General features: G+C 32.4%; 2 protein-coding genes and 1 pseudogene across 2 annotated transcripts; 1 reads left to right on the top strand and 2 right to left on the bottom strand.

Annotated features, from left to right (window-relative positions):
* Positions 1-443: 443 nt before the first annotated feature.
* LOC120180467 lies at positions 444-8,696 on the bottom strand (annotated as a pseudogene).
* A 5,030-nt stretch (positions 8,697-13,726) lies between these two features.
* Positions 13,727-15,015, top strand: LOC120180435 (early nodulin-like protein 1). The gene is made up of 4 exons (XM_039185757.1): positions 13,727-13,897; positions 13,984-14,099; positions 14,181-14,585; positions 14,812-15,015. Exons 1-4 carry the CDS (start codon positions 13,762-13,764, stop codon positions 14,893-14,895), a joined length of 741 nt encoding a protein of 246 aa, XP_039041688.1. The 5' UTR covers positions 13,727-13,761; the 3' UTR covers positions 14,896-15,015.
* Positions 15,016-20,363: 5,348 nt separating this feature from the next.
* Positions 20,364-21,700, bottom strand: LOC120180464 (UPF0496 protein 4-like). The gene has a single exon (XM_039185783.1). The coding sequence runs from the start codon at positions 21,694-21,696 to the stop codon at positions 20,542-20,544; it is 1,155 nt and encodes a 384-aa protein (XP_039041714.1). The 5' UTR covers positions 21,697-21,700; the 3' UTR covers positions 20,364-20,541.
* Between the last annotated feature and the right edge of the window lie 1,603 nt (positions 21,701-23,303).

Here is a 23,303-nt window from a genome sequence, read left to right as displayed (position 1 = left end):
ATCGATTATTCAGGATCGATTATTACAAAAACCTATTATAAACTCTCAATTCAATTTGTTTCTTTCACGATATAATTCGAATATTGGATTTTGATTTCAAATCTAGTATATGTGAATAATAATATATTAAAAATATATCAATTATTTTTCAAATTCATAAATTTATTATATTAATTTTTGATAGTTTGAAATTCTTAATATAAATTTGGATTCAATAAATCCACGTATTTAAAATTTTCAACTATCGTTTGAATCTTAAATATATATATCTCAATCTTACCATTTACATAGTAAATAATCTAAATTCAAATTTAAAATTGATGTTCCAACTAGAAAATCACAATTGCTGAAAGGAAACAAGAACACAAGCAATTGCTACCAAAAAAGAAGAAAAGTGAACAAAATGGAAGGTAATGATTATTACTATCAAAGCTAGCTTTACAAATGGTACAGAAGAAAGCCTAATGCCATTGCACACAATGGGGGAAATCTAAAACTCATGCAATTCCCTGCTCTCAACTTTTCTCAAACCCAATGTAATGAACAAATACTCGAAAATGATCTAAGGGGCAAAGGTTAAGAAAATTAACTCATCTGTAAGATATCTAAGAATTCCACAATCCACAAGGCATGCAGCACAGTTTTCCAATTTGTAGAAAGAACCACTGTAAAGGGTTCGGATGATCATTTCCCTCCAACGGTGCGGTAGGCAATGGCACCTCCGGAGGCAAATGCCGTGAAATGCATCGACTGCAGCAGCAACACCATCCTCGTTTTCTATCAGTTTTGCCACTCCATCGCATGGGATTTCACCTGCGAGAAACCAAGTTCCATCGAAAAGTTCCAACTTGAATTTAATTATCATTGGCATATGGAAGGTACGATTACTCCACATATCAGAAAAATGTTCAGTGGAAATGGAATCCGGTGCAACGGATCGTAAACTTGTCAGCTGGAAGAATGATGCTGAACATGGGAAGCTTTTTAACAACAGAGCACATAAGCCACTCTTGGAGTAAGCAAATTTAAATCAACACTCAAATGGATAAAAAAGAAAATTAATTTCTAAAGCCTTTTGTTTTATGATTTTTCTCCATAACAAAAATGGCACGTTTAAGCATTGTTATTCCTTAGGTATTCCTCCAGATTAGAACTAGCCTTTACCGAATTGGGCAAAGGCAAATTCAATCTGCCATGAAGCATTTTACTTTCATTTAGCTTTTCAACTTTCTCATATTTTTTCAGGAAACATGAAGTATGCATCTAATGCAAATCCAACAACTTTCATCTCCCTCTTTATAGCAGAGGAGCTTGCAACTGCTCAATGTACTCCTCGGTTGTTAAGACAATTATAATTTCCAGAAGTTGAAATGTTCTTACGAGAGTATATTTAAGCAAAGGCTATAACACATTGACATTCAATAGAAGGTTATATTTCAAAAGCAGTAACGATGTAGAATTAGATGCTTGCCAAAAGAGTATGCATAAAGGTTTTAAAGGAGAAATTTTGAGGGTGAAAATAACTACTCTCATATATCATAAAGTATTACAACTTTTTGGAAACAAAATTTATAGAATAATTACCTCAGCATCCATCAACTACATATATCCGGATATGATTCTACATGGATGGTGTAATCAATGAGATAAGTGATTAATAATGTGATGAATCAGATTAACTTTAGGAAACAATACTTGAGTTACCTCTGGCTGGAGCATGAATCTGATAGCATTTGAAAGCTTCTCAACACAGAGCTCTGATATCGGTATTGTGCAGGTCCAAGCCCTCTCTGATGTACTCTATCACCCCAAAAGAACTGATCTCCGAAGAATGGCACTATGGTCGTTGGGCACTAATCATTCAAAATTTGGCATTAAAACACAATTCAGATTACAAATATAAGACCCGTTAGAAGGTTAATTTAAATAGCTTTGGAGCAAGATCTCACTCAATCTTTGTATTAATAACTAGAGACTTTCTTCAAACAAACAAACAAACAATACACATACAAAAGTAGAAGCGCAATAAAAATGTTATAACAAAAGCAAGTACAAGAAAAAATTCCCCCGCTTTAAGTCCCGTGGCTGTAGTTCCAGCACCACCATGATGCACCTGCATATTTATGAACCATTTTTAATAGACAAATGAAAAAAAAAGTATCAAAAAGATTATGAACTCTTCATCATTAGACACACCTGCTACATTCAGGTGATCTTATGATCAGATATCTGGTCGTTTTTTCAATTCCACGAAAATCATATTGCATTTGTTACATCTAAGCATGTCAAGAATCCCTTCAAAGTAGAAAACATGGAGTCGATTAATTAAGTACTTACCACTGCTGAACATTGAGGAAACACCAATCATGAGGGCAGTCTTCCAGGAGGAAAATATTATCAGTAACTTCTGCAACTGCAGGACAAATAAAATATAAGAAAACTCTGCTTGTAATTCTGAATAGTGAATACTAGTGCGGGTCCCGTAATGTCCTCAACAGATAAGCACTTATAACGACATAACATCCATTTACCAACAAGTTTATCTCAATAATGACTAAAATTCGATTAGAGCATTTTGAACACCAAGTTCCAATTCCTTGATTCAAGATAATGACAATATTCAACGGTCTTACATTGACAAAGTAAACAATGAGTTCAAATTCAAAATAGCAACATACCACAAATAGATGTAACAAAACAAGATAGAATAATCAGAAATGAGCTCTCAAGGGTCAAGACAATAAGTAAGGATAACCAAACAGCATGCAAAAGTTACTTACAGTGCCCTAGATCTCCCCAGCCTCGGTCAATTATTCCTCTTTGTCCTGTATCTTTTAATGCTTCCAAATAACATCTGTTGTTTTCTTGGAATCATCAAGAGGCTTCACAGGCAATAATAAATTATTTGAGTATTTAGTTTTTAGAAGCACAAAAGCATATATCATAAAATGATCCTCATTAACTTCCACCTCAAGAAAATTTGACACGTCTTCCATTTTAGTTCAGCCCTGATCTCTTTCAATTGTATTAACTTAATCAGGATTTCTATTAACAGTGAGCTTCATAGCATTCGCATTAGAAACTGAAGCAACCCTTGCATACTTGATACATATTTTGTCAATTCCTAGACTTTGCATCTAGATATTATATTCAATCCCCATACCAGTCAAAGTCAAACAAACAGAATGTAAAGCTCACCTAAGTTTCTTTCAATTAAAATATTAGGCAGGGTGCAAATGCATATGCACACTCGTATTTTATTTTTCAAGATAAAATGCTTCGATAACCTAGTAAAGTTTCATTCAGTTGATCTTCCTTTTCAAATAATTTAGAAATAACCTTGGCAAACAATGGCATATCTCATAAAAGAAAAGATAGATCATAACTTAAGTTACTTCAAACATCCATGAGAGATATCATACCATGCTTCCAAATCCGATATACATGGGTTGTGGTCCTTTCTGAATCCACTGCAGAAACTCTTCTCGAGGATGATACTTTGACCCCAAGTTCAAAAAACAGTAACCAACAACATCAACCAAAGGACCCCAATCTGCAAATTATTTCATAATGAAGACCCTTAAGGCTTAAATGGTATTAGAATGACTGACTTTAGAACAAAAAAAAAAAGTTTATGGGTATAGAATAAACATAATAAAGATAAAATTTAAATCCACCATATCAAATAAAGCATTTAAGAGAGAGAGAGAGAGACTTGTGTAAAAAGAACGTTAAAAGCTACAGAGGAAGAAGGAATTCTTGTAGAATGATAGAAGAAGTATATGAATAGGGAATACATAGAAGAAGAAAAAAACCATCACTTTGCATAATCACGGATAAAGATTGCTACGCAACCATATTGAAGTTAATAAAAGGAAAGAGAAAGAAATTCCTAAATATCTTTCGTTTATTCAAGGATTTCTTATCCTTGGAAAGTATCATCATTAAGGAGAAAATTCATTTAAAATGCACATGTAACATCACTACCTTTTGGCTTAGGCACAAGATGAGGACTCCACATGTAGCCAGTTGGCAAATGAGATATTGATCCATTATATGCACTGAAGTACGCGATAGGAGCAAGCTTCAACTTCTTTTTTCTGAAGTCATTAATATGTGCCCTTATGCCCCACCATATCAGTAAGTCCACAACTATATAGAAAGCTGAATCCAAATAGGAATGGACAGATTCGTCATTGCAAGTTGTCCAACAGCTAGTTCAGAGGAGGAAAAAAAAGAAGAAAAGTAAGCCCAAAACCCAAGGACTTACCCAGTATCCGGCACTCTGAGGTACCCGTGCCAATGGATGAGGAAATTCATATGTTGGCCTGCCTATTCAAAAACAGAAGTGAGAAGAATAACCTCGCAGATTTTCCCTTAATTTTTACATGTTTTAGAATAATCAATGCATATAATAAAGTACCCTCCATCTCCTTTAAAAAAGATAGAATTCAATTATGAGAAGGGATATGGAAGACAAATCAAAAAAAGAAAAGCCAACTCACGTCCAAGGCATGGTGAAGAATATGTGAAGGGGTACACCAAGAGCCTCTGCAACATGAGAATGTCCTGCATTCGGAAGTACATACACATTATTCCGAAAATACCTTAGATATATGCATCTTACGAAATAAGGTGATATCAAATTTTGAATAAAATAATTAACATTGTTTGGCATCAAAAGAAAATACCATATGGACTCACCATATGCGGGCGGGTTTGCAATGATTGCTTGTGCTCTGAATGGCATGCCTGTTTCTATATCAGGCTCTGTGCATGCAGGAAGAAGAGATTCATAATGGACTTCAGTTGCTTTCTCTGTATCGATATTTCCCTAGGTCCAGATGGGATCAGACCTTTATTTCTGGCCATATCTACCATACACAATCATTCAAATGTATTAATACTATACAGACAACTTAAATAATAGTAAATAAAAGTTAAAAATGAATAGCAAAGAAAGAAAGAGAAAAATACAATCACAGCAACTGCATAAAATGAAACATGCTTAGAAATGTTAAGATCAAGCCAAGTATTGAAAACCAAACAGAGTTTCGAGAAATTAGGTTTTCATGAGCTCAAGGTAAACAACAAGCTGTACCCGCTTTGAATGAATATGTAGAAAACAACGTCTTAGTTCATGAATGCTTGATAGGATTTGGGGAAGGGGCAGAAAGAGAAGCAAATGGAGGGGAGTGCTAGGCATTCTCTCGTTCAAAGATACTTTAATTGAAACGAAGGTTCTGGAGGTGCACATGTATATCCCTCAAAAGCCCCCAAACCTTCATCTTTAATTAAAAGCTCCAGAATGGAGGGACTTGGAGGAGCATGAAATTATTATTATTGTTACGATACATACAATTAAAACCTTATTTTGACATTGCATCATGAAATATAAGAGATATAATTTATTTTCATCCCTACTCCTTAGCCAAATAACGTTTGATAAGCTTGATGAAATACCCCTTCCTTTCCTTTTCCTCTTCTTTAAAGCAATTCAGACAAAGGAATAATTAAGGTCCATTTGGTTTCAGGAAACAAAGGCCATTTTTGTTTTCACTTTCTTAGAAAATGGAAAACAATGAAAATATGTAAAATTAGAAAACAATAAAAAGTTGATTTCATTGTTTACACTAAAAATGTTTTGTAAAATTGAAAAAGTTGAAAACGAGGTTTTTTTTTTAATTTTAATGAATTGACTCGGGTTCAAATTCAAGTAAACGCAATCAAAATAAAAATTCTATATTTTTTAATATTAATTCTCTGTCTCTACCTCAAATCCATGTAAATTTAAGAATTTTCTTTATCATGTTTCTATTATAAGAAAACAAATAACCAAACGTGTTTTCATACTTTCAAATACTGAAAGATTTTTTATTTATATTACCAAATATGTTTGTAGACTCCAAAAATAGAATATGCGAATTATTTTCAAAAATGAAAATAGGAAATAAAAACATAAATTGTTTTGGAAACCAAAAGGAGCCTTAGCCTCTCCTTCCCCTTGTTTTCCTCTCCTTCTCTTGCTCTTATAGTTTCTGGACACAATCTTTTATCAATTAAATGAAGTTAAGCAATCAAACAAGATGCAGTATTTCAGGCAAATGTTCCATATTATTTGACTAGGTGGGATTTATGTTAAAAGCCATTACCAACATAGATACCAACATAAATATGATAAATAGAAAGAGTTTCACCATTAGGAACTTACATCCAGCCAAAACCCGAGGATCACCTCCCAGAGGATAAAAGTCTATGTCAGCCAACTTTACAAAGTTGCGAAAGTTGGCATGAGTTGCCAACCTACATGACCAAACTCCTGAAATAGAAAGTAAAAGATTTTCAAATTAAAATAAATGAACAATAAAATGAATTGGTTATATGACTTAGTATGGCTGAAAATAAGGATATGTAGTATGATCAGGTGTCTCTGCTGATAAACTATGATATGGATCAACCGTTCTGGTTTTGCATGTAGGTGTTATTAGGCCATAAGAACATTGGGTTTCATAAGGACCGTTCAAGTTCATGCTCTATGACTCACAGGTGCATTCTACATATAGTTGTGAAGGAAGCTAATTCTTTCTAATCATAAAGCATAGATCCAATTCTAAAACTACGAATACAGAGAGAAAGGGATACCGTAAGAATCAGTGCAATAAGGTGAATCAACAAATGATGTTAAACATACCTGAAGTCTCTTTGCCATAGCCACAAAAGGTTGTACATCTCCTCTTGTTCCAACCACAAGGATGACAATATTCAATCTCGGTATAGATTTATTAGTTTCAAAGAATGAAGTATCATCAAGATCAAAGGGTGCCCCTTCAAAAGAGGAAAGTTCTAACAATTCTGAAGCTACAGGTGAATTTTTAGCTAGATCAACTTCTACTGTCCCGTCATTTGGATCGTGATAAGGTTAACAATGAGATTTTTCTGCAGAATGAACACCAAAACAGAGAATTGTGAACAAAAAAGAATGAGTATCACGAGTCACAGAAAGAACATAAAGGACAAGGCAAAAAGGGCAAACCCATCGTGTAAGTCTCTCAATCACCTGAAAGAAGGATCACTTCATCAACAAACCAAATTGTAATGTTTAACATGGTAATAAAATACTCAAAATTTTAAGCTTTCTTGACAGAAAATCCCCTGCCATAATTAACCTAGCTGCTATCTTCTGACCACATATCAAAGCAATACAATAGCAAAACAGATACAGCATCTAACATGCATTATACAAAAATCCCAAATATTGTAGATTTCTAGTTGTTTTGAAATGATGCCAATTCATGCATAAGCAGGAAGGAAAATGTAAACTACAGTCAGATAAATGTAACTCAGTTATCTACCTTTTCCCGATCTGAGAGTCTATCTATTTTCAGATCATGTCTTGAAGTTTTCTTCTCTGTCATTGACCTAGAGAATTTAATCTCATTGGCATCGATTAACAGGTTTTCATGAGCACCAACTGGTGCAGTGATACAATGATCCAAGCCTTCAAGAGAAAATAATTTGACATCAGACTATTGAACTTTACAACATGAAAAAAGAAAAAAGGATCTCTACTCTTTAAGATCAACTAGCCTATAATTGCATAAAGACCATACTCACAGTGACCCTTTTTTTAATACTCCATTTTGTCTCAATAAAATTTATCAAAATTTAACTAAAGTTCGTTACATTGTTTATTTTAGCCGAAAATAGGGGCATTGCATATAGATATTACACAACAAGGAAATGGTTTATCAAAATGCATAATGATATTTATAGCCATTTGAATAATTCAGAGTCATTTGGTTAAAAAAATACAGGAAAGAATGTTTTTTCTGGTAACTTGAGTGCTTTCCTTGCAACACATGTAAAGTAAATAAACATCTCCCATGTGATTTCCATGCTTGTAAAATAAGATATTCACCTAATATTGTTCACTTTTATACATAATACAAAAAGTCAAGCAGGAGGTGAAAGGTTCCACCCTTTAGTTGTTACCCTATGCCGCTGAATCAGACATAACAAAATGCAAGTCCCATGGGACATAGAGCAATTTAACCATGACATCATGGAAGAGAGGCACCCTGAAGTTTAACCTTGAATTTGAAGATCAATGATAAATCTCAAATTTCCAAGCAGAATTGACAAGGTACAACTCACAAGTCCCTTAGGCGAGAAAAGGAAATCAGGAGACTGGAATACTAACCTCTTCTGGGTGTAGCTGAGACACTCAATTCTTTCATCCTGGAAACCTCTATAATTGATGCCTTCTGGCTCTCTTCAATTTCATAAGAACTTGAAAAAGATTGCTCATCAGAAAACTTATGATCCATTGTCATGGATTCGCCTACTTCATTTGTATTCACTCCTTAACCACTCCGCTATTGACAACATTTTCCTTTTGTAAATCCTTCCTTGGATTACCAATCCCGTTACTCCCCATTGTATCCAATGCAAAGCTTCAAGTCCTAATCCCCAAACGGAACCCTCTAAAATTTGGTTCTCAATGTCCAAATACAACAGTTTAATAAACTAATGCCTCAAACGCGAAGAACCAAATTCAAAACTAAAACCCCACTATGCCTACAACTTCAAAGATTACACATTTAGCTGAATGACTAAAAACTTAATCACTGAGGACATCCAAGTTGATCCAAATACTCTAAAAATCTGCAAAGAAACAGTTCCCAAAATTAAAAAACCTTGCAATTTCTAAACCTTCCAGCCGTAAAAAGAGGAAAAATAAACCAAATAAGAAAAACCCAGAACAACAAAATCCTCAAGAAACATCTCATTAGATCCAGAACCTTGCAAAGACCAGTTAATATAAGAAACAAAATAACTAGACGTCAAAGTCCAAAGAGAATTAAGAAGCAATCAGGGTTTTGGCTGATATAATTAGCAAATTCGAATAACCAAGGAAAGAAGGAAAATGAACCAGCAAATGAAAAAAGGGACAGAACAAAGCATCAACCAGTCAAATTAACCAAAGTACCGTGGAGCGTTAGGTGAAAAAACTCTCCAGCAGTGAACCAAAGTATTCTTAACGAAAATTAAGGAAAATACACGTTTTCTAGCACCATATTAGACGAGTCAATAGAAAAATACACATATACCAGCTATAAATGGAAGGCATGTATATTTGCATTAAATGAAGAAAAGCGAATAACTACTCTGTAATCAGTACTCACCTCCGATGGACATATCTGTTCATATTCTCCCAATCAAATATTTGATAATTAGCCGTGGAAAACGAGATAATTCGAAGTTGTGGGGTTTGGGGGTCTAAAGTGACGACGATGTTTTTTGATTGACGATCGCATTCAAGGCAGAGACTGTGTCGTGCAAGAAGAAGAAACTCCAGTGTGTCTCAATTCCGCTAACAAACTGAGTAATTAACTTCGATTAAGGTTTAAAATAACCAAATATATGTAATTAAATACTACTAGATTTTGTTGTAAATATTATTTTTAAAAATATATTAATTTTTTTTATTAACTTGAATTATAAATATGTTTATAATTTTTTAATTTATTCACGATGCAAATATTCAATAAATTAACTGTTCAAATTTAAATATTTTAATAAAATATTTTTATTTATTATTAAAATCATTTAATAAAATCAATTTTATTACTGTGTAAATAAAAAGGAAACTTTTTTATACAACTCTTCTTATTTTTAATGATTAAGTAATGCATCTCTCAGTTTTGACATATTCGAGAGTTGGGTATATAAATTTCGGTTTATTTCATATTAGTATTTTATTAATATTTATTCATTCTATTAATATTATTAAAAAGGGTAAACTACACAAATGGTCATTAATGTTTAAGTTTTTGTTTTTCCTGTTGAAATTTCAAAATTAACAAATTAGTCATTAACGTTATCGATTTATAACAAATCATTCACTCGTCGTTAATGTAATAACTTAATGATGATGTGGCATGTTAAACCAATTGACTTAGCACGTTTGACAACCAACCGTTTGACTACTATTCTTCTTCTTCTTTTTCTTTACTGACATGCTTCTCATATAATTTTGGTGTGTCCCCCAAGATGATCCTTACTATCGTTGTCACTTATTCAAGATAAAGCTAGCTTGAATAAGTTTAGGATTACTTTGTAATAGTGCTTGTTAGTCCAAGAGAAGAAATACCATAGTGTTCGGCAATTTACACCAATGTGGTCTTTATTTACAATCTGGTTGTGTAGATAAACCTTGTTGAATTGTTACTATCAAACGTAGTCTTTGACATAAAGATTTATTCCAGGGGCATTTGAAACTTAAGATGAAGATTCCCGGATCCTTGGTCATCAATGTTATGTGTATTTGTTTCTTCCTTGCAATAAATCCAGTTGGAAGCCCAAGATAACAATGTGGATGCTGCTAGAGATCAAACACGGTTTAAAATCTTCTGTTTTCATCTTTTCCTTGTATCCAAATTTAACTTTCATATTGAGCTGCACTTTTTTTTAAAAATATGCACAGATGAATTAATTATCCAATGATGTAACATCGGCCTTTTAGGAACATACTTGGTTTTTTAAATGCTCGACATTTCTCAATTTCTTTGCAATGCTTATTTTTAGTAATAGTGATGTCAGTTATTGCGTAACTGGTATCTAATGACACCCATTGAGACATTAAGAAGCACAGTGCTTCTGCCGAAATTAATTGAATGATGGAACTCCAGATCTTGGTTGGAATTTCCTATTTGTATGTGTTGGTACTAGTATTGATTTTTCTCTGTAGAAAATATACATTTCCTTGGTGTTGTTCTGTTGAATTGTTAGCTCTCATATATTTCTGTCTGATCAGCATTGTTTCCCTGTATTCTTCTAGGGGAATGACAAAATTGCATTGGTTCAGACAAGGTGGGCCTTTGTGAATAAGGATGAGAACTTGCTCACAAGACTACAGAACGTAAATTGATCATTCCATTTTGAGGTTGAACAGCCGGTCAATGGTGTGTTTATCAACTTCTTTAGTTTCAATGGAACTGCTGGTGTGTCACGTGTGGCGATTTAAGGCCCTTGAGGGATGTGGTGGATGGCTGGAACGAACAACTGTTGAGGACATGTATATTGCCGTTCGTGCTCACGGCTCACCTTTCTGGATGGAAGTTTGTATATCTGAATGATGTTAAGGTGTGTGACTATCATTTATAATATAAAAATTCCTTCATCACTTGAGAGAGTAAGGAAAGGTGACCTAATCTTTCTGGCTGCAGTGCCTTTGTGAGCTTCCCGATTCCTATGAGGCATATAAGAAATAGCAGCATCGTTGGCATTCTGGTCCAATGCAGTTGTTCCGCTTGTGCTTCTTTGACATACTTCGTTCTAAGGTACTGTGGTTTCTTAAAACTATTATGTCAGACATTTCTTGTTTTCATAAAAATTAAACCATACATGCATGCATAAATTAATTATATTTCCTTAAAAATATTGTACTTCATACAAATTTTATTAATTTTCTCATTCTTGTGGAGAATCCGTTACTACACTAGCCCTTACCATCTTATCTTTATTTATGAGAGGCACGTTTATCCTGCGAGGAGTAGAGTCGGTTTAATGCGCCACGCTAGCCTTTCAGTGCAATAACGATTGTTAACGGTAAGTGATCGATTTATTATAAATTGAAATCGTTAGCGACTAATTTGTTACTTTTGAAACTTTAATAGGAAAAATGAAAACTTACTCAAAATTAGTGACCATTTGTGTAGTTTACCCTATTAAAATAATATAAAAAATACATAATTATTTTTATCAATTCAAAATCTACATTCCATCTAGTATAAAGTATCTAATAGTTACATAATTTTTAAGATATTTTCAATTTAATCATTGTAATTGAAAATTGGTAAACACTTAATAACATCTTAATTTAGCACATAGTTTAAATAAAACAATGACACATATTATCGTTAGACTCACTATAATATTATTATACGATATAAATAAACGATTTTTAAATAGAATGATATTAAAATTAATTATATTTATTTTATAAATATATTAATTCATATAAATAATTTCTAGTATAATTTTCTGCTTTGCTTGAGAATTTCTTTTATAAATTTGATTTTAATAGCATCATAAGTAATGCTAATATTAAAAGAAAAATAATAATATTAGCAAAGAGAACAAATAATCATTTTAATATTTTGAATTGAAGACTATGACTATAATTTTAGGTTAATAAATTATGTATGTTTTAATTATCACAATTTTGATTATTCTGTGACACATTTTTCACTTTCAATAAATACATACAAATTTTATAGATTGATATACGAAGAGACATGAAAATAAAATAAAATAAATAAAAATAATAATATAAATTTATATTTATATTTCTATTTAATGCTACCATCTTTGCTTGCAACCACTTATATGTATGTCTAAGATATTTATTGCTAAGATATTTAAAGCTACAGCAACTTCCCGATGCATAGTGTCGTCACTAGACCTGGGGGTTCAACGTAGGTTATCTCATTCTCACCGACTGGTTTCTCGCAAGTCAACGACGCCGATAAACTCGCCACCGAATTCCTCTCTCCATTCATACGATATATTCTCACATCCCAATCATTTGCTAAGAGATTAAAGTTTCAATTTTGTTGTATCTAGTTGACTCGCACCTGTAACCAGATGCGAAGCCAATCTCCCATCCAGGCGAAAGCTCCCAGCAATTAAGCTCTTTCTCAGCATAATTATCCTAAGAAAATACCATGTTCCTTTTCTTCCATAGATTCCAGCAGATGATTGCAAATAAAGAATCAGATATTACAACGCATTTATTTTAAAGGAATTTATTTGAACTTTCTGTGCATTATTTTCACGATTTAATCCTCGAGGACTAATAAGAAGGATATGCTAACCATAATAAGAACATTTCCTGCAACCCTGTCTGAAATCCCTTAAGATCCACATACATAACAACTCTCATGTCCTATTGCTAGAACAAAGCTATCTAATAGTTTCGGAATCAAGTCAAAAGCTAGCTAAGCTAATAGTTTCGGCATGAAAATTATCTTCAAATGATACATCAGTTTAAAGGGCATGCTATTTTATTGAGCATTTCAATTACTTTATAATGTCTTTACTGATAATCTTTTGGTAAATATTATGTTGTGTTGTAGTTGTCTTAGGTGCATTTTGTCATTTTATCCCTTGTCTTGTAGTAATCTTCTTCTTTTTACATAACATAAATTTGGCTTCGAAAGTCACAATTTGTATTAAGGCTGTTGCTCTGCACTTGTCGTTTTCTTACGTGCGTTTTATTCTCCCATTCTTTTCTCATCGGTGGATTCTAATTTGTAAAATAAAGTCACTTTAATAAGTTTAAGAAGAAGGATTTGATTCTTGTTTTGAGCTTATCACCTTCTCTACATCATATTAAATTAAACCTAAATGGGGGGAAATCAAAGGGAAAGATTGCATTGAAGATTCCCCAGTTCCCTTAGGAAAAAAAAGGAAATTGTTTTAAAAGCTGAAGAAAGATAATGACTTTAAGTAATCATTTTAGAATAATAATCCCCATCATTTTGCATCTTTACAAAATCTCCAACATTTCCATGTCTGTCATCCATTCAAACTCTTTCATACAAAAAAAAACAAACACAACTGACACTGTTCCCTCTCTCTTTCTGCACACATTTTTCAAGAGCTCTCTTTTTGTTGCTCCACTATCACCCAACCAATATAAACCAAGTTCAGTGGTCTAAAATCAAAGCTAAACCCTACTGAAAAGTTGAACAGCTGATGAACATCTTCTCCATGCTGATCTTCCTCATTTCTCTTATCTTCACCTTCTTCTTAGCCTCTCAGGCTGCAACAATTCTGGTGGATGGTGTTTCACAGTGGAAGAATCCCACTGTTCATGTGGGAGACTCCATAAGTGAGTATTTATTCAACGAGTTTAGTATTTTGGGTTCTGATTTTACTAACATTATTCTATTACTTTTGTCTTTAACGTCTTGTCAGTTTTCAAACACAAGTATGGGTGCAAGCTCTACATTTTCCAGAACAACAAGGCCTTCAATCTCTGCAATTTCACCCAAGCTACTATCCTCACCAAACCAAACTCCACTTCCTATACGGTATGGAACTCTCTATTTTCTAAGTGGTTTTCGAGGCTAACTGCGTTTAAGGCGGTGTCGTTCTTGTTTACACCATTGCAGTGGCACCCTTCTCGCCCTGGTTTCTTCTACTTTGCTTTCAACAATGGCTCTCTTAAAACGTGCCAAGGCTCTCAGAAGCTCTCCATTAAAGCATCTCCGGCGCTGCTTCCCGGAAAAGCTACCAAAACCCCTTCACCAGAATTGTCTCCAGAAGCGTCTCCGGCACCAACTTCGGGTGGACCAGTCGTGCCATCTTCTCCGGCATATCCATGGCCGTTTAGGCCTCGCCAGGAGGCGGTTTCGCCTGCGCCAAGTGCTAGGTCGCCGGTAACGGTGCCGAGTTTAGTGCCAGATAAAGGTGGCGGCATCTCTTTTATCAACAGTAACCCTGCAGTTCCATTGCCGACTGATGAAGTTGATTCTGCAACTATTCGACCGTTGCCCACCTCTGATCATGGAGGACAGGTACAGTATTTACTTAAATTCTCTTTTTATATAGATGTTTATATATCTTATTATCGATTTATGATTTGAAATTTTAATATAATGAAGAGGTAATTTTTCTCGCAAATTAAAAAAAAATATACACTTGCAAATTAATATAAGGTTTTTTTGTGTAATTTTAAGTTTTTATATTTTTAAAGGGGAAGGTATTTTTTATTTATAAAGCTCTTTTGTTTGGTGGTTGCAGGCGGCGAAGGGATTCCTTGTGGCACCACCAGCGGCGGCAGCTCCCATGACTGTATTTTGTGTGGCATTTCTAGTACTGCTGTAAAAGGAGAGTAGTGAAATTTTGTTGTAAATTTATTTATAAAAAAATTGAGTGATTTAGAGGGTAAAGTAGGTAGGATCAAGTGGACCATTAGATTATATTTGCGCGTGTGTGAAAGGCGATGCCAGGGCATTCCCATTGCTACCAGTTCCCACTTTGTAATCATTTGCTTACCTTTTTCAACTTTTACCTTTCCTTTTTCTCCCTTTATAATTAAATTCTGCTCACATACAAAAATATCACAAATACTATAAGTACCAAACTTATATACATATAGATGGTTCAAATATTAATATATTTTAACTATCATCTGATCTAATTAAATAAGATGTTCAATTTTAAAATAATGTCTATATTTTAAATTCTAATGTTAAAAATGAGATAAGTTAAATTAAAAAAATTTATTTTTTATATATTTTAATTTGAATTAGTTCATCAATATATTAAATATCAATAATTTAATAAAAAATTCTGTCATTCTACTTTTGCTCATCGGCCTCTTGTTGCATTCCAAATTCTAGTAATTGCAAAATTACTCCCAGTTCGAGATAAAATACCAGCAACTTCCCCTCTCCATTTCAGGATTTTTCTCCAACACCAGTTGGCATTTCTCTTCACTGACACCTGCAAAAAAAAAAATCAGACTTGAGAATATTCTCCTCCAAAGGGCTAATATTAAGCAGATGTTTGGAGAAATTTTCAAATTATTATATAATTTAATTTTTTTTATATATTTATCGGTGATTTAATTTTAAATTTTAAATTTTTTACAAATTTACATCCTTTAAGTTCTAATATAACTTCTTAAAAGTCCCTAAGATAAGATTTTACATTTTTTTCATGTTTATTCACTGATAGAGAACCCTGAGTAGCCATAATGTTCCTGATTAGCAAAATAATGCAGACTTTTTTTTCCACCCTGGAAGTTTATTTAATCCCTAGTCCTCTCTCTGGCTTGGGAGTGCAAACATGACTCCAATTAACATTAGTTCCATAAGAACATGGTACAAAGTTGAGAAATTTGGTTTAGAACTGACGGCTGATTAGCCATTATTTTTGGATGTTATCTTGACAGAACAGGGAAATTAGTTACTAATGCCTTATCCAATGGAAAAAGCATGGAACAGATGCAGCAAAAGTCAAGAAAATAATTTGATTAATCCAATGAGAGATTTCTGTTTAATCAGACTTTTACAACCGAAAGAAAAAACATATGGGGGGATTATTTTCAAGGCCACATCATGCGCAGTCATTTACAGTCACATGAAAAGCACAAGGCATACGGCCTACCTACTTGAATTGGCAACTACATATATTCTTCTACTGATGTCTTAGGCATCAAGAAAGCAAATTTAAAATCTTAGCCAAAAAATTTACCAGTGGATAAACAAAAACAAGACGCTTCTAGTGCTTGAACTAGAGAGTTTATACAAACTTTGAAGTAGGGCTGTAAAAAGTTGATTTGATTCGTAAAATTGACTGAAATTGACTTGAGTCAAAACTGTTTTTGACCTGCGCTGTGGCGATCCGAAACCGACTCGAGTCGGAACTGGTGTTGACCTGAACCCGAGTTTGACCTGAAAATTGTGGATCCGAACTCGACCTGCATGCGACCTGAGAACGACCTGAACCCGAATTGAACCGAAAATATGATATCCGAACCCGAACTGCATCCGACTGATATGAAACCGAACCCGAGATTGACCTGGTAAATAACTGGTATTACCCGACCTGTTTTCAACCTGACCTGTTTTCAACCTGACCTGTTTAAAGTTTAGAATTAGGGTTTATGGTTTAGGGTTTAGGGTTTTTATAAATTATATATTTTATTACTTTATATAGTTTATGCATAGTGTTTCTATAAACTATATAAGTAATTTACTTTATATAGTTTATATATATATAGTTTATATATACTATACATGGTTTATACATACATATTATATAAAATTATTTAATAAAATTAATAAAATTATTTAAATGTAAATTATATAAAACATGATTAATTAGGTGTTAAATAATTAGTATGTCACATTGCATATTATATGGTTCATAAATAGTAGTACATGTCATATTAATTTAAATTGCATAATTTGTATTTTAGTTGCATGTTAGGTTAATTCACATTAATGGCTCATTTATTTTGTTGTTATGAATAAGTAATAATAAAACCCAAAAATAAGTCCATTTGCAATAGTGCTAGTCCATTAACACTAGTTTACATAGGCCCAATGCAAGTCCACTCTTTTATTACAAATATATATGCATTAGTGCTAGTCTATTTAAATTAGGGTTTATGGTTTAGTGTTTATGGTTTAGTGTTTATGGTTTAAAGTTTAGAATTAGGGTTTACGATTTAGGATTTAGGGTTTCTATAAACTATATATTTTATTACTTTATAGAGTTTATGCATAGTGTTTCTATAAACTATATAAGTAATTTACTTTATATAGTTTATATATATAGAGTTTATATATACTATACATGGTTTATACATACATATTATATAAATTATTTAATAAAATTAAAAAATTATTTAAATGTAAATTATATAAAGCATGATTAATTAGGTGTTAAATAATTAGTATGTCACATTGCATATTATATGGTTCATAAATAGTAGTACATGTCATATTAATTTAAATTGCATAATTTGTATTTTAGTTGCATGTTAGGTTAATTCACATTAATAGCTCATTTATTTTGTTGTTATGAATAATTAATAATAAAACCAAAAAATAAGTCCATTTGCAATAGTGCTAGTCCATTAACATTAGTTTACATAGGCCCAATGCAAGCCCACTCTTTTATTACAAATATATATGCATTAGTGCTAGTCCATTTAAATTATGGTTTATGGTTTAAAGTTTAGAATTAGGGTTTATGGTTTAGGGTTTAGGGTTTTTATAAATTATATATTTTATTACTTTATATAGTTTATGCATAGTATTTCTATAAACTATATAAGTAATTTACTTTATATAGTTTATATATATATAGTTTATATATACTATACATGGTTTATACATACATATTATATAAAATTATTTAATAACATTAATAAAATTATTTAAATGTAAATTATATAAAACATGATTAATTAGGTGTTAAATAATTAGTATGTCACATTGCATATTTATGGTTCATAAATAGTAGTACATGTCATATTAATTTAAATTGCATAATTTGTATTTTAGTTGCATGTTAGGTTAATTCACATTAATGGCTCATTTATTTTGTTGTTATGAATAAGTAATAATAAAACCCAAAAATAAGTCCATTTGTAATAGTGCTAGTCCATTAACATTAGTTTACATAGACCTAGTGCAAGTCCACTCATTTATTACAAATATATATGCATTAGTGCTAGTATATTTATATTAGGGTTTATGATTTAGTATTTAGTGTTTGTGGTTTAAAGTTTAGTGTTTGTGGTTTATGATTTAAGGTTTCTATAAACTATATATTTTACTACTTTATATAGTTTATGTATAGTGTTTCTATAAACTATATAAGTAATTTACTTTATATAGTTTATATTTATAATATATATATATATATATATATATATATAGTTTATATACTATACATGGTTTATACATACATATTATATAAAATTATTTAATCAAATTAATAAAATTATTTAAATGTAAACTATATAAAACATGATTAATTAGGTGTTAAATAATTAGTATGTCACATTCTATATTATATGGTTCATAAATAGTAGTACATGTCATATTAATTTCATTTGCATAATTAGTATTTTAGTTGCATGTTAGGTTAATTCACATTAATAGCCCATTTATTTTGTTATTATGAATAAGTAATAATAAAACCCAAAAATAAGTCCATTTGTAATAGTGCTAGTCCATTAACATTAATTTAGATAGGCCCAATGCAAGCCCACTCTTTTATTACAAATTTTAGTTGCATGTTAGGTTAATTCACGTTAATAGCCCATTTATTTTGTTATTATAAATAAGTAATAATAAAATCCAAAAATAAGTCCATTTGTAATAGTGCTAGTCCATTAACATTAATTTAGATAGGCCCAATGCAAGCCCACTCTTTTATTAAAAATATATATGAATTAGTGATAGTCCATTTACATTTTAAATTTATTTCGATTTAGTCCCTTACCTATGTGTGTTGTTTAATTTATATTTTAAGATTTTATTTGTAATTTTACATTTCTTCAATTTTGTCATTAATTTTATTTTTTTACAAAATTGATCCATGATTATTTATTTTTCTCTTATTTTACTCGAAATCAAATACAATTACAACTTTCAATTCAACAATCACGAAAGATGAAAAATTAATTAATCCAAAAAAATAAAAACGACCCGACCTGAACTCAATTCGTATCCGATAAACATTTGACCTGAATTTTATCTGTCAATGATGTGACCCGATCTGAACGAGATCTGACTGAAGTCAACCCGAACCTGAATTAACCTGGTATTTATCTGCTTCGGACCTGAATTGTTTTGACCTGAACTGAAATCGATCCGAACTGAAAATCACCCGACCTGAACCCGATCTGGATCTGATGTCAAGATCCAACTGAAATCTGACTGATTACCTATTTTTACAGCCCTACTTTGAAGTGTTGCAAGGAGCAGAGTGTGGTGGCAGTCTCTCCAAGCCCGTTTGGTAGGTAGCAAAAGGGGTTGAATATGCTCCCTCTGGATTATGCACATGTTATGTTCCGCTTATTATCAACAAATGGGACAGTGAGTCCCTTCCACAATAGTTACAGGAGCTGTTGCTATAGGACTACAGATGTCTAAACCACACACATCCAACACTAAAATCAATCATCATCATTCCACTACTGGATACAGCAAACATGACACGTTGCATTACTCACCACTGGACAATGAAATTCTGCTTGCACAGACAGAATTGATGTCCAGCAACCCTCGCCAGACGAGCCACAAACACGCATGCACATTAAAAGTTAGTCCAAGGACTTCAACCAAGATGAAATGCCACAATTTTCTCAATAGTCATGCTGGACAGTGGGGTAGAAAGCAAAACAGAAATGACTTCTGCTTTAAAGAAGTATTAAGTGTCCAATGCAAGAAACAAGGATAAAATCAAGTAAATAGAAGTCCTGCAAATACTAGGAATAAGCCGAGAGAGCAAACGGATAGTATTTTCATGAGGAAACCATCACACAAAATTTTTCATTTCATCCCGTAGATACAACTTTGGCCAAAAACTTGGCAAATAAATTGAACACTGGTTCATAAGCGTTCATCTTATTATTGTATCTAAGTGCAGACTATTAACAAAGTCGCCCAAAAGGTATATAACACTGACAAATAGACAAAAAATTTGAACAAAAAATCAACTACAGAACCAAGATGCAAATTTACTGAGAAATTTGATTACACATAATAACACAAATTTACTGATAGTGGTGGCAGACAAGAAAATCATCCTTGTTTTCCTCCTCAGCCTTTTTTCCTTTTTCAAATTTTGGTGGTGCATGCCTCAAAATCCTCCTCCATTTCTTTTCCAACTTCATCTCCTTTTTCCATGATCCTGGAATTCCGTCGAGGCCAAAATCAAAACATATTTGCAAGTTGTACATTTGACACTTACAATTTAAGCCAAATCCAACCCAACAACAGTGTTTTATTCAGGATTGTGTCCCCTTCCAAAAGAGTCAAGACCGTCAGTTCGGCTCCGAACGATCCTATGAAACACCTCCCTAACTTGCCTTTCCAATGGTTCTAAACCTTCCTTCATTGCTTCGCAAACGTTCCTCAGTTCCTTCACTCTCTGCCTAACCTCCACTTCCTTTTCCTCGCTCAACGGAAACTGAACAGAGTCGGCAAGTTCACCTAACAACCGCGAACACTTCTCAACTTGATAAATCTCCCTCAACAGTCCACAAGAACTTCTCCTCTCCCTCTTCCTCGACTCTTCCATAATCCGGTCGTGCAACGAAAGTATCGGAGCCGCCCATGGAAACTGCTTGGGTACATAAAAATGAACTTGCAAACCGCGATCCTGGCATGGAATTGCAGCCACCAACGCCCACATTACAAACAACAAAACAGAACCCATTGTGTAAACAGGGATTGCAAGTCCATTGGTAGCCACAACCTCATTCCCTCGTGGCACATTCAAGTTGTTCCCTATGGCCTGGAGCTGCCTAGCCGCAGACCAAGACCTCGAAACACTCCAAGATAACGACCTGAAATGACCCAAAGAACGATGAGGATGATCCTTGGAGTGACTGCTGCTATGATTGTTTCTTCCAAAGGAACGATTCCGATAAGCCAAAGCTTGACCGGAATCTTTCTCATCAAGTATCATAATGGCTAAATCTATCAACGCCTTTTTCGCGCGACGAAATTGCCCTTCTCCTAGACTTCTCCGAAAGCAGCTTTCACTACCATTATTATTAACATTACTATCACCCAAAGCGCAAAGCACGATTTCTAGCAGCTTCTGCCATTGCCTGATCTGTTCTATTCCATCTCGAACCGCATTACAAACATCAAGAGCCTTAACACCACGTTCGTAAAAATCGGCAATCAGACGGTCCAGGGGAGGTTTCGTCAGTTGAGCTTTGTTGTTAAAAAGGATGACCCGAAATTCCTCTTGACAACAAAGGAAAACGTCGAGCAACTTTCGAACCGAAGGAAGTGAAAGCAATTCATCGGAAGACACCGAAGATAAATCATGAAATCTGTCGGCAACTTGCCTTTGAAACGACTCCATCTCGTGCGAAGCCGATACATAGTTCGGCGATTCCATCGCGTGCACCTGAGATACTAACATCGAATATCATCAATTACGAAACTGAATGCGATTCCATCGCCTGCACCTGAGATACTAACATCGAATATCAACAATTACGAAACTGAATAAATCAAATTCAGGTTTAAATTGGATTTAATATTAAAGTTTAGAAGATGTGAGATAGACGAAGAAACCCTAGTAAAGGAGATGGCATTTGATTGGGGACTTTTGGACTGCGTTTGATTATAGTTGTTGGGAAACTGAAAGGTCTAATCTGTGGTCGACCAAAGATACAATTTTATAGGGTAAATTATACATTCAATTTTTTAATTATAAGTGAATTTTAATTGAACTATTAATCTTTTAATTTTATAAGTCATATCATTTAATTATCTAAATAATGTCAATTAAATTATTTTGTAACATTTGAATGAAAAACTGATGATTAATAAATTAATATATTTATATATTTGATCTTTATTATTTACATATTCTATCAATTTAATCTTAACTCTTTAATATACATGTTTGTGTTACTAGTGACACATGTCATGACACATATCGTTATCTAGTTAAATAATTTTTTTTAATTTACTTGACAAATTTCTCTCCATATTATATTTTTTTTCAAATTTGATACCTAAACTTTTTTTTGGTAACACTGATCTCCCACGTTATCTATCTCATCCAAATCACATGGATATTAGTAGTTAATGAATTTGTTGTTATCCCATGACTTAAGCTCAAGCGGTAGAGTATGAACGCTCATTGTTAAATGATTGAGAGTATTTGAACATATATCATTTTATTTCACCTTAGATTTAAAAAAAACTCACGAAAAAATAGGTTAAGTTTTGACTTTTAAAATACTTTTGTTGTGAAATTTTCTTTAAGTTTTTCAATTTCACAATTTTTTATTTTTATTTTTAATATAGTGAATTGTTTAATAATTTTTTTATTTTTGGAAATAAATAGCATTTTAATTTTTATTTCAAAATTAATTAATTTTCAATATCACGTCAGGAATTAATTAATATTTGAATATATCATATCAGTACCATTTAAGATCACATCAGTATAATAATAATTAAAAATATTTTTGTAAGTTAAAATAATTAATTACAAGTTTTAAATTTGAATTAAATTAGATGTATTTTTTAATGGAAAGCTTAAGTGATTTTACCAGCAAGTTAAATCAAATGTAAAATAATATTATTAAAACTTTCTTATGGCTTAAGTATTATAAATAATTAATCAACATAATTATCCAAACTAGAGTTTATTGTAATTATGTTGAGAGTGAAAACTATTTTTTAGGGTAAAAATAATTATTGATATAGAAATACAGAATAAATATATAAATTATTTTGCTTTTATTTTTATTATTATTTAAAAGAAAAATATAATATTACTTTTCAATTAACTTAATATTCTAATTAACATGTGACCCTCGAACTAAGTTAAAGTTTGTATAATAAATATTAGAATAAATTAGTCAAAGGATTATTTAATTATGAGATTAGTGTCAATACGATCATTATATTTTTAATTTTGGTAATATGACTATATAACTATTTAAGTTATTTTAATTACAAAATAAATGAAATAATTGATGTGGACTTCTGACTCGTCATTAGTCAATAACA

The sequence above is a fragment of the Hibiscus syriacus genome, unplaced genomic scaffold (assembly GCF_006381635.1).
Source record: "Hibiscus syriacus cultivar Baekdansim isolate YM2019G1 unplaced genomic scaffold, ASM638163v2 tig00112496_pilon, whole genome shotgun sequence".
NCBI classification, from domain to species: domain Eukaryota; kingdom Viridiplantae; phylum Streptophyta; class Magnoliopsida; order Malvales; family Malvaceae; genus Hibiscus; species Hibiscus syriacus.
This window is presented reverse-complemented; position numbering and strand designations above follow the sequence as displayed.

Excerpts from the sequence above, each read along its gene's own strand:
- LOC120180435 (XM_039185757.1), top strand. The coding sequence starts at position 13,762 with ATGAACATCTTCTCCATGCTGATCTTCCTCATTTCTCTTATCTTCACC. Across the intron at positions 13,898-13,983 it reads TCATGTGGGAGACTCCATAA|TTTTCAAACACAAGTATGGG; the intron begins GTGAGTATTTAT and ends ACGTCTTGTCAG. Across the intron at positions 14,100-14,180 it reads CAAACTCCACTTCCTATACG|TGGCACCCTTCTCGCCCTGG; the intron begins GTATGGAACTCT and ends ACACCATTGCAG.
- LOC120180464 (XM_039185783.1), bottom strand. The coding sequence starts at position 21,696 with ATGTTAGTATCTCAGGTGCACGCGATGGAATCGCCGAACTATGTATCG.